General features: G+C 39.7%; 1 protein-coding gene across 4 annotated transcripts in view; it reads left to right on the top strand.

Annotated features, from left to right (window-relative positions):
• The window catches only part of LOC113013986 (collagen alpha-1(XX) chain), a 42152-nt gene that overhangs the window by 8372 nt on the left and 21636 nt on the right, over nt 1-12144 (top strand). For 2 of the 4 annotated variants that reach the window (XM_026155261.1, XM_026155260.1), the window contains exons 4-13: nt 1359-1502; nt 4552-4731; nt 6007-6192; nt 6617-6784; nt 9291-9410; nt 9484-9648; nt 9814-9972; nt 10085-10257; nt 11177-11306; nt 11867-12012. In XM_026155261.1, coding sequence (XP_026011046.1) covers nt 1359-1502; nt 4552-4731; nt 6007-6192; nt 6617-6784; nt 9291-9410; nt 9484-9648; nt 9814-9972; nt 10085-10257; nt 11177-11306; nt 11867-12012 — 1571 coding nt within the window. Of the gene's footprint in view, nt 1-1358; nt 1503-4551; nt 4732-6006; nt 6193-6616; nt 6785-9290; nt 9411-9483; nt 9649-9813; nt 9973-10084; nt 10258-11176; nt 11307-11866; nt 12013-12144 lie in introns of those variants that run through there. The other 2 variants (XM_026155262.1, XM_026155263.1) reach the window with 2 other exon arrangements.

Below are 12144 nucleotides of genomic sequence, written 5' to 3'. Positions count from 1 at the left end.
ACTTGATTGATTTAATAAGAGATTTGTCCTGTATTATTGTGCAGAGGTATTTTAGTATAATGATGCACATCTGGTGTGTGAAGTTTTTGCTTCTCTGATAAATGTTCCAACACCGTTTTGCACATCAAGTAAGGTTGTGTTTGGGAAGCAACAGGAACACACTCAATCCTGAAAATGCTATGTAACATTTTCCTATGGTTTCCAGCAGTACACTCGCTCCCAAGTGTCTCAAATGTATAATAATTATACATTTTTAATGACATAATAAACATCATGAAGTTTATTCATAAGCTTTTATTATACCACACATCCCGTCTAGTTTGAAACTGCTTAAAAATGGGTTGGTAAAGTATTCTTTTGCCATCCAGACTGCCAGCTCTCTTGCTTTGCAGGTCATAATTTGGATAAAAATACAGCCCATTCTCCTCCCCTCTATCTCCACATCTGTGATTTTTCCTAAGCATTGTTTTCTCTTTGTCGGCATTTTAGCTCCCATTCCACACAGCGCAGCTAAGTCTAGGCAGGTCTAAGAGAGAGACAGAGATGAACTTAAAAGAAGAAGTTAATGCAGCACTTTTGTAGTGTGTTTAAAGTTGTAGGATGCCAGTAAGAGAATGAAAAGGTGGTGCTGAAAGGATTAAAGAGGTAAGGCTGTCCAATTCTGCCAAAGTCATTACAAAGAAGTGCCCAGACTTTCAACAGGTATCTGGAATTTGAAGGATCAGATGAAAATGCACCGTAGAAAGTGTGTAAAAGTTATTTTTTAGATCAGATGAAGAAAAAGTAGGAACTGTTGGCTGTTCAAAAGACCCTTGTTAAGATTTAGTCCTGGTCTTTTTTGGTTTTTGTTCCAGAAAAATATGGCAGTGGTATGAAGTTTTGTTCACTGATTTATTGCTTACCTAATAACTTCAGCAATAAAAAATATACTGCCTAGTTTTGCATGATCCACTAAAATATATTATATAAAATATAATATAGAAGTAAAAATGTTGACCTCGTATGTCAGAATTATACATAAGAAGTCAAAGTTTTGACTTACGAAGGCAAACAAAGGAGTGATGTCAAAATTGCAGAGCTGGTAAGTTTTTGAGCTCACATGTTTCTAAAATTTGAAATCAGTAATTTGTATATGAACTTTCTAAGTTGATACATCACAATTTTAATTCATTAATGACTATTTATCTCCAGAAACATGCTTCACAAATAGTTGCCGTTTCTATTATGTTTCCTGTTGAATTCAAGCATAATTCAAGTTATGCAAACTCTGTCTTCAATGTCACACAGTGATGTGTTTTTATATAATTCGCTTTACATATATAGAAAGATTAGTCACCCCAAATGCTTGTTTTTTCCAGAGGTGCCACAGCCAGAGCTCATGTTGACTACCACCCGGGGCCGGGCAACAGTGGCAGGTCTGGACTCCAGTCAGGAATATTACCTCCAGGTCCTTGTGCTCAATGGGACGACAGAGAAACTTCTTGCAAAGAGACGATTCACAAGTAAGAAAGACAGCAGGGTTGATCGGAGAAATGGAGACAATTTAAAATCGTCTGTCTGTTGTGAGACTATATATTTAGCATTTAGTAAGTTTATATATTAGTTTTATATATAAACTAAGTTTCCTACTTACAGTGTAAGTAAGAAGCTTTTTGTATGTTGAGCAGAGATAGTAGTAGGAGATAATAAATATATTTGAGTTGTTGAGAGTAATCAAGAGGTTCATGTAGATTGTAATGTTTAAATGAGTGACAGCTGTCATCTTATATAATATTCTGAAGATCATTTTTTTACACATGCAAGCCCATAACCTCACGCTCACAGTGGCTGAGTACTAATATTACCAGTTGGATTACATGCTTGGATTGAGTGTTTCTCCAGGATTGTAAATCTGCCTTCTGACACAAACTTACTGGTAACGTTACAGTCGATGATGGCTTTCTGGGCCAGAGAGCCTCACACAGTCACCCACACTGCGTGACTGTGTTTAAGCAGGAGCAGCTTGCAGGGAGGAGAGCAGATTTAATTTAATTTAATTCCTAATGACAGAAATAGTAGGATTCATTTTAATGAAGGGTCACTTGTGTTTGGAGGCTTAGACTCGGTCATTGTAGCCCGTTGGGTTGTTTTCCTCCCCAGTTTGTGAGTCCCTTTCACAGTCGACATATTGTAAAGGTGTAAATGATTCTCTCATGTGATTGTGTTATATTTTCATGTAGCCTCTGGCTGCTTGCAAAGGATGAAAGAAGTATTAGATTACTGTGTCGAGGTAAGCGTGTCCAGGCAGGCCAGAAAATGCCTCAACTTGGAAATTCGGAACGCCGGCTGCCATGTTGGAATGATGGCAGTCTGGGAATTCTTTCCTGATGTGTCTTCATCTTATTTTTACTCCCTCAGGGTCCCTTACTTATTTAATACTGTTACTGTGTCAAGGCAATTCTTACTTTTCATCCTCATTTGCAGCTCTTAATAACCCATTTTGTATTCACAATATAACATATATATACATATGTATATGTATATGTATATATATATATATATGTATATATATATATATATATATGTATTAGGGGTGCAACGATACACAAAATTCACGGTTCGGTTCGATACTTTGGTGTCACGGTTCGATATTTTTTCGATACAAAAAAAATGTTCATGCCTTTTTAATTTGTCATTTATTAAAATTATAAATATATATTTTAACTCAAAAGTACAGTTTTTAAATTTAACCCTAACCCTTGTGCGTGTTTTTTATTTTGACAGCGAATGCGCACCTGCGGACCACTTATGTGCAGCCCTGGTTATTTAGCTTGTCATATTGCAGCCACAGAAATTATTTTGTCCATGAAACCATAAAGCTGCACTTTCTTTTTGCCTTATAGTCTGATTTGTCATAACTTCTCCGTTTTGTGGTAAGCTTTTCTTTGGCTGTCACTTCTTCACCCTGACCTGTCTTATTTGGCTCAGCAGAACTAAAATATATATCTGTCTGTGAAGGTTCTCAGTCATCCAGGTCATCGTAGTCAAATATAAATCCTGCTGCTTTTACACACGTACTCACATAAGCTCAGCGATTCTCTGCGCGATCAACCTCTCACATGTTTAAGCTGCGGGAGATTTCACTTGTCATGTTTGCATAGTAAGCTAACGATTAATAAGACGATGTCAGAGGAATTGGTGCACAAATTATCATCACTCACAGATCAGTGCTGTCGCTCTCTATACACAGTTCGCATGATTGCAAAGTGAAAGCAAAAAAACAAGCGCAAATTCAAACGCGATTTCAATATGTCACATATTGACAGTGGCTCACCGATGCCAATGACATAATTACCCAGCTACATTTCTGAAAGAATGCAAAAGCATTGACATATATTTTTCCTTCTTACAATAGCCCGACGGGCAGGGAAGAGATAGATTTTGGTAGCCCGACTGAAAAAATCGCTAGCCCCAGGACGTCAGGCTAGCGATATTGCAAGCCCTGTATCTGATTGAGGAATCACTCATCTTTGGAAAAGAGAGTTTATTACACAGAAATGTCTCTTTCCAAAATAAAAGCTATACTATCCGCTTCTTCTGGGTTATATTCTCAGCAGCATAAGGAGAATCATGTGCTAACAGCTGTCTAAATGACTCGGCTAAAGTTAGTAGCATGCTTGTTGTTTTTGTCTTTGCACTAGGATGATGTCGGCGTAAATGTGCAGTCATATTCTTTGTGTTCCCACTAGTGCTTTCAGGTTAATCTCGTTGAAATGACCTTAACACCACAACATGGCAAATCTCCGTTAACGAGCTACCGCCGATCGCCCCGTGCATGGGGCTAGACGGCCAACACGTTAACGAGCTAACTGCGCTAACACACTAGTTCCCACCCATGTAATTGAGCATTGCGTGGCACATCCAACATACTGTTTTACTTTAGTCCATGACTCGCTTACCTTCAGGGTCATACGTCACATGAAAACCAAAATAATTCCAAACGCCAGATCTGAATGAGGGTGGGGGAGGTGCCCTGCGCTCTTCCTTCTGACTATGCTGTCTGTGTGGAGCGCTCAGTGGATCTGCGCTGGACAGTGCAGCCTAGGCGGAGTAGTCGAACGCAGATTCACTGAGCGCTCCACACAGACAGCATCGTCAGAAGGAAAGTTGATAAAATAAATTACAAATGTTGTATTGTTCGATACATACGCGTACCGAACCGAAAGCACTGTATCGAACGGTTCAATATCGATACGAATATCGTTGCACCCCTAATATGTATACATATATACATATATACATATATACATATATACATATATACATATATACATATATACATATATACATATATACATATATACATATTAGGGGTGCAACGATATTCGTATCGATATTGAACCGTTCGATACAGTGCTTTCGGTTCGGTACGCGTATGTATCGAACAATACAACATTTGTAATTTATTTTATCAACTTTCCTTCTGATGATGCTGTCTGTGTGGAGCGCTCAGTGAATCTGCGTTCGACTATATATATATATATATATATGATCAACATTTCTCTCTTCTAGTGCAGACTCTGCGGGAGGAGGAGATGATCCGCAGTGGCACCAGAGAGCACAGGAAGAAGTTGTTGCCAGGTGGGTCAGGATCAGGAGAACTGGAAGATGCAACAGAGGCTCTGCTGGATGTACCAACAGTTCTGTATCCAGAACCTACGACTACCACTCCTGCCTCTGCCAGTACTACAGGTAGTTTATGGTGGTAGATAGCATTAAATATGAAAGACAATATTATTGTTGACAATTTTAGACTCTCATGTTTTCCCTTGATGCTAACCTTTTAAGCAGCAACATATTATAAAATGGGTTGCTATGGTCACAAGGGATAGTAGTGACCACTATATCACAGCCACTAGTTTATTGAATATTGTGCTTGCTCCAGTGTAATCCTTTATTAGTTTCCTAAATAATGGCGTGTGAAGCAACTTAGGTTCCATGGATATTTATCTAGCTCTGTGCACCATATACAGAGAGGGCGCCAACTATGAAAAGAGGCCCCTGCTCCAAAACTGACACCTTGAGCATTGACTGAGATTTGTAGCTTCCCATATGGACAACTCAAATGCCCTCTAGAAAAAGGTTTTACTGTCAAAAACTTTGAAAAAATCTCGAAAATCCCAAATAAATTCTACCTTGTGCACTCAGTAATTAAAGTAATGAATTCATTCATTAGTTAATTCATTTAATTGATTAATTATTATTTTAGTAATTGAGGATGGAAAGAAAAATTAACCCCAAATTGACATTCATGCCCATGATGAGTGTATATAAGCTTGTGACCATAACTCTATATTAAAAAAATAGTGAGTCCTGTACGTTTTTTGGGGGGTTAAGGTGTTTTCTGACAGCTCTTAGTGACAAAGGCACACAAAACAAAAACATAGAGCACACAACATGTTCTTGCCACGATTGGTTAGTTTGAGACATGTTATTATTCATCAGAATAATAGATCTCTGAATACTACGTGCTTTGCTGATGATATTAGTGTTTTGGGTAAAAGTTACCACAAAACAACACAAAGCAGAATAAGGACACAGCCAGTGGCGTGATCAGATAGGACACATATATTTTGTCTCTTTCATGGATAATGCTTACAAAGCTGACTTGAGCTAGCAACAAGCTCACATAATCTGAGCCATAGTCATACATGTTTTCTTTTGCACTACATTGGCTGCTGGCAACTATTCACTCCCACACAGTTTCATAAACAAGTCAAAATACTTACTGGGGAAAACTGTGGACTTTTTTCTGACTTTATCAAATGTTTATCATGAAATGAAAATGTTTATTTGTTAACAGCTAAAGAAGGTTTTCTCTCACTTTCCCTTTGATGCTTATGAGCTCAGACTAATCTAAAGTCATCAGATTTCTTGTCATGCACAGCCTCATCTGGTCCCCTAAACAATTTTGGCTTATCTTACTGTAACCCCACCCAAGTGGTTACTATTACCTCTCTTCTCCAGAGCCTCCAGTTACAGATACCCCCTCTGAACTCCCAGATAAGACCTCTGAGAAAAGTGGCAAAGAGAAGAGGAAGAAGAAGAAAGAGCGGGATCGTTCCAAGATGGAGAACAAGGAGGAGCAGGGAACAACACAGGGTGAACCAGCTCAGGAGAAACCCCGAAAGAGCCCATTTCCCACCCAGCCAGGTACCAATAAACAGTGCCCTCCAGTGTTACATAAACCTGACAGAATCTCCAATCACAATAGCAGTGATCACTCATTTTAAACTAAAGTAATGTCTGGCCTCCACCAGCTTCCTTCTCTTGTAACTTAACAGTAAGTGTTTGAAATGTGATGACAGTGTTTACAGGGGGGAGGGACAGCTAAGCGATAATGACAGACCATTCTGTTTGGCTACAGGGCATTTGTTTCGCCTCTGTCCTTTATAATCGAAGGAAAGAAACAGACGTTCACATGCATGAAAGCTCACTCCTGCATCTGTGCACCATGTCGACACATGTACACAATAGTTAGACGCCTTCACGTTAAAAACAGTTTTGGTGCCATCTGTTTCCTCATTTAAAGTACGTGTGTTCTTTACATCCTTTGCTTCTTGTGTTATTTATTAAGGTATGTCTTCAAGAAAACCATTTGAATGTGCGAGTGATGCAGCTGCAGACATCGTGTTGTTGGTGGACGGCTCCTGGAGCATCGGACGCATTAACTTCAGACGCGTCCGAGACTTCTTGGAGGGCCTAGTGACACCTTTCCACATTGGACCGAATCACATTCAGATTGGTGAGAAACAGAGCGTGGAGTATGGTGGTGAAAACATTTCTCATCACTAGCATTGTGAAAGTCATAGTAGATTTCAAATAGAAGTATTGCCACACTGTAGATGTCCTGACATCATCATTCACACTGTTGCAGGAGTATTGACATCACTCTGTTTCTCTTTTTGCTTTGCTCATTACATTTCTGGCCTTCTGGTTGTTATTGTAGGTTATTTTTATTGTTGTACTCACAGATTTACTACTGTCACTATTGCTCACATATAATTTACTACTACATAATTTTATAATTCATGTTTATACTTTGTAAAAAATATAAATTATACACAGTCAAATGTGTAATGTAATAAAAATTGTAATCTGTTGTCATCGGGACACATAACATTTTATATACTTTATGGTGTATTTTCCAGCTACTTTTGTTATTTGATTGGTTTTATTACTGATCCCTGATCCTGAACCTGTTCACAGTCTCACGGAAACAAATACACACAAATGTTTGTATTCTTTAGCGTGGGCCTACAGCTTTCTCATTTAATCCAAAGCGCCTGTGTTCCTAAATGAATTAGATTTGGTATGTATACTTAACCAAACAGCTTGCAAAAGTTAACAAGTCAAAGAACGATTCATAGACTAGGTTCATAGTGTTTCCTTTAACATAGTTATTTTAAGCATATAAATAATGAATAGCTGTTACAGTGACTGCTATTGAGCCATCATGCAACGTTTATTGCTGCACTGCGCAGTCTTTATTAAAGTTTTATAGTTTTACGTTGAAATGTTACTGTAACCATCCAGGTATTGTTTACATTGTTTACAAATCAGCTATTAACCATTTTATAAAGGTTATTAGTCAGTATTTCATAGATTATTAATAGTAATAAACTATTAACTAACGGTGACTTGACTACGAATTAACTGTTTATTATTAATGGTCTATATAAAGTTTCCATCCTACATTTCTCAAAGTCCGTTTGCGATATTTTACATCTGACCGTCATGTGGGAAGAGGCTGACCAGGAGAACGGGGTTATATAATGTGCCCACATGGCAGCCAAGGCTCGCTGCTCCTCCCTGTTAGTGGTTAGTGTATGAGCTGCTATGTGTCATATTACTGGTTTATTTTCATCCTTTGTGAACATTTATGAATTCAATTTTTTGGTCCAGAAATCACCCAACTAATGTTACATGTGTTTATTTGTTTAGATAAAATAAGTTCTACCATGTTTCATACAAACGAAATATCCATCTTGTCATGCGCCGCGGCGCGCGTGCACAAAAGATCCAAATGCAGACTCAAGCGCTAGCAGAAAAGGACACTTTATTATAATAACAAAAGGCGACCCGGGAAAACCAAAGGAGCAAAACGAGGAACTTAAAAAACCCGGGGAAACAATGATGCGAGGAAGCCGGAATCGGGTCCGTGGGAGGCTGCAACAGAAAGGGGAGAAGATTACTAGGGAGCTGGGAAGCGGAGGAAACACATCAAAACTGAGTTAGACCAGTTGGCTTACGATTAGAGCGGGACCGTGGGAGCTGGGGAGGGAAGTCCGTGAGAGGGAAATCCGTGGAGGTAGTGGATGGGCCAGATGATGCACCGGGTGATCCAATTGAGCAGGAGGACAGGCAGGTGGCAGACGCTGAATGCCGGATCGAAACCTAGACACAAGTAAGCAGATTTAACGCAGCTCCAACAAGATATTAATGCAACGCTTTCGCGGGAGTCTAGTTACCACAGAGAGGTGATTAACGGACTGGCGTGGAGCATCCGTCAGCGCCGGGTTAAGTAGCTCTTCAGGTAATCACCCCGATGGAGAGCAGGTGTGCCGGTGACGGCCCAGCCTGGGGGTGTGGCTACCCGCGCATCACACATTCCACACACAGGACCACGGACCATGACACATCTATCCATTCATCTTCTTCTTCACCTGTTAATAAAGTCAAGGTCACAGATATAATACAGATACTTTGTTTTAGTCATGTGAAGGGAACCCGCAAAGTAAGAATTCCATTGCTCTGCGTAACTATTTGTGTTTTGCGGTGTACATGACAGTAAACATCTTGAATAAGTCCTGCTGTGATAGGGTGAGAGACTGGGGACACTGTGAACAGGCTGCTAGGCTATCACAGGGCTCAAACAGAGACAAGTCAAATCAATATTTGGCTTGTTCCCATTTGTGCATGAAGTTATTAAAATATCGACTTTTACTTACCATGCCAAGGTTTCATGTCATCATCCCCTGATGTGTGCAACACTTTATCATATTGTGCTGCCTTCATATAAGGTGCAACAACACTATTTACACCCATTATTTCCATAAAAAATGCTGTAAAACCAGCATCATAAACAACCTTTTGTTGTTTATGAGGTGACAACAAAAGGTAAGGACAATTAAAGCACAGACATATTGAAATGGATCACTCAGAGAAGAACTTGGCGGTCTTTTTGATTCTGTCTGTTATGAACTAACATAGATGATAAAATCATGTATAATTTAGAATCTTTGTTTTAGGACTGACACAGTACAGTGGAGACCCACGCACAGAATGGCACCTTAACAACTTCACCTCTAAAGAGCAGCTGTTGGAGGCAGTGAGGAACTTCAGATATAAGGGAGGAAACACATTTACAGGTACACACTCAGCTGATGCTGTTTGATACTGCATGTGTACCGTGCATTTGTCAGTGTCTAACCATGTCTCCAGGTCAGGCACTACTCCATGTCATGGAGGAGAACATGAGGTCCAGTGCGGGTGCAAGATCTGACACTCCGTTTTTTCTGGTGTTGTTGACTGATGGGAAATCTCAGGATGATGCCATTGCTGCAGCCACCCGGCTGAAAAATGCAGGCATTGAAATCATCGCTGTCGGTAAGATGGGCAAGTAGAGCAGGTCAAGTGATTTCCTTTTTTCAATTTAGCCTTTAGACTAAAACTACTTAGCCATTAGACTAGATTCAGAAGGGGTTCCACTACTTATTTTAACATGTTATGTCCTTAGCTGGTTAAACTAACGCACAACTTGGTGTTATTCAGGTGTAAAGAACGCTGATGAAGCGGAGTTGAGACAAGTGGCCTCGGAGCCAGTGGATCTGAATGTCTACAATGTTAATGACTTCCCTCTGCTCAGCAAGCTGGTGGCACGCCTGGTCCACATATTGTGCGGGAGGATAGAGGAGCGTGGCATCACAAAGCGTATGCCACCCATCTTTGTAGCTATCTATGTTTTTCTGCCTTAAACTGAGTTGTTTTTAATGGCATCAGATGTTTCCTGGAGATTTATTGCTCTGTGTTTCTGTGTGTTCAGGAATGGAGCCTGGTTCCACAGCAGATCCGACCCTCTCCTACCCCAGTCCTACTGATCTCCGGTTTTCAGAACTTGGTTCCAGAGAGGTGAAGCTTCACTGGACCAATCCTGTGAAGCCGGTCCAACAGTACAGAGTTGTGTACCACAGTGCTGAGAGTCAGAGTCCACAGGAGGTTAGCATCTTGCCTCTTTTCACATGCTGTAAATAAAAATGGGGTTAGGCACCACTCTACATCAAGTTTAGCATTTTTGCTATTGGTATCTTTGTGATTGTTTTAATATGGTTGTGATCATATCTGGATGAGAAGGTTGAGCTGAGGCATAAATGTTAATGCTGGTAGGGGCTAGCTAAATGTTGAACATAACAAAAGAGCAACCACCTGACTTTAAAAGTATCCTATTAACTCCTTATTAAAAAGCATTGTTTACTGTCTGATACATAAAACATTTCAGCCTCTGACTTATTTCCTGTTATGAATGTGAATGTGGTTTAAAGTTCTACATTACTTGACTGAGAGATGAATGTGAAAAAAGGCGGTTTTAACCTGTAACTGTTTGCTAGGGCTCTCCTGAGCTGTGGATGATATCGTGGTCTGTTCATTTTTGATATACAAGGTTTTTTTCCCCTGTTTTGAAGCCTGTCTCATGTTGCTATTTGGACTTCAGTTCTGGGGTTGGAGCATTCACTTTCACTTTCTAGCCACAGAGGCTGCTGCTTGGTTCACAGGCACTGTTGCCATATGGGTTTAAAGCACAAGGATGGTTATGTAAACAAATCTCAACTGTCAATGTGAAGATTTTACAATTTCCAGGTCCAGAAATGAACTTCACTGCTATTACAAAAATTCCTAGATGTATATATGTATATTCCTAGATGATTCATAAGGTATAAAAACCCCCAGAATGTGTAGAACATGTAACATGTGCTATGTCTGTCCAGCAACAATAAGATCCTTGTTTAGAGGAACAGCAAATACTATCCAGTGCTGCTACATATTCTTTGGGTTTAGTTGTCGGATCGATCATATGTATGTCACGTCTTATGTATGATATGTCTTCAGACTATTAGTCTAAGCAGTGCTTTGTTTCCAGGTGGTGTTACCTGGCTCAGAATCTGTTGTGCTGCTGGAAGGCCTCTCCTCTCAAACTCTGTACCACGTCTCTATCTTTCCCGTGTATGAGGACAACGTAGGCTTAGCGCTCAGAGGGACTGTCACAACATGTAAGACTAGCATCAGTGTTAAAGGTGCTAAAGATTGATAGGTATAGAAAGTTAGCACAAATGTAGAGTAATTCCAGCTCCATCCTTTATGAAATGTGGTAATTTTGTCATAGGTGCTACAGTATCAGTAAGTATGAAGTTGCTGTAGTCAGCAGAATTCCCTTAAATTATATTCTGCTGATAACAAGGAACAGTCAAATGTTATTTTCATTATATCACTTATATAGTGAGTTGGCAAAAACAGCTTTTAGTGTTATAAAAAGAATTCCCTAAAGCTATATAGATATTAATAATACTGGTACCCTGGGCAGTTTATATAGTAAGTTTCATCCAGATTGAATAACACATCTAGGGAAAAAAACATACATATACTACAAGCATCATAGTGAGGTTATAATAGTACAGTTACACATGTGATTCATTATTTAAAGGAGTTAAAGTTAAAGCTACACCCATGGAAGTTTGGTTGCTGTCACTGTTACTTTACACACCATGTGTACTCAGCAAACAAAGTACTCAAAAGTGTGTATACTACAAAGACATGTCTGTTTTCCTCTTAGTGCCACTGGCCATGCCTGCCAACTTGAAAGTGACTCCTTCATCTTACAGCACATTGCAAGTGAGTTGGGGTGCTGCACCCGGCGCAACACAGTACTTGATCCTGTACTCAGCACTCAGCCACGGAGAGCCTGATGATGCCAAGGAGGTGATGACAGAATGTGTTGACTATATTTTGCTGCTGGTTAATGATACAGAAAAAAGTAATACCTTGTAATTGCAGCTTATTGTTCCTAAACATTCATCTTCAATAACTCACCGTCATTTTAGACTACTGACT

Source organism: Astatotilapia calliptera, chromosome 20, assembly GCF_900246225.1.
Source record: "Astatotilapia calliptera chromosome 20, fAstCal1.2, whole genome shotgun sequence".
In the NCBI taxonomy this organism is placed as follows: domain Eukaryota; kingdom Metazoa; phylum Chordata; class Actinopteri; order Cichliformes; family Cichlidae; genus Astatotilapia; species Astatotilapia calliptera.
This window is presented reverse-complemented; position numbering and strand designations above follow the sequence as displayed.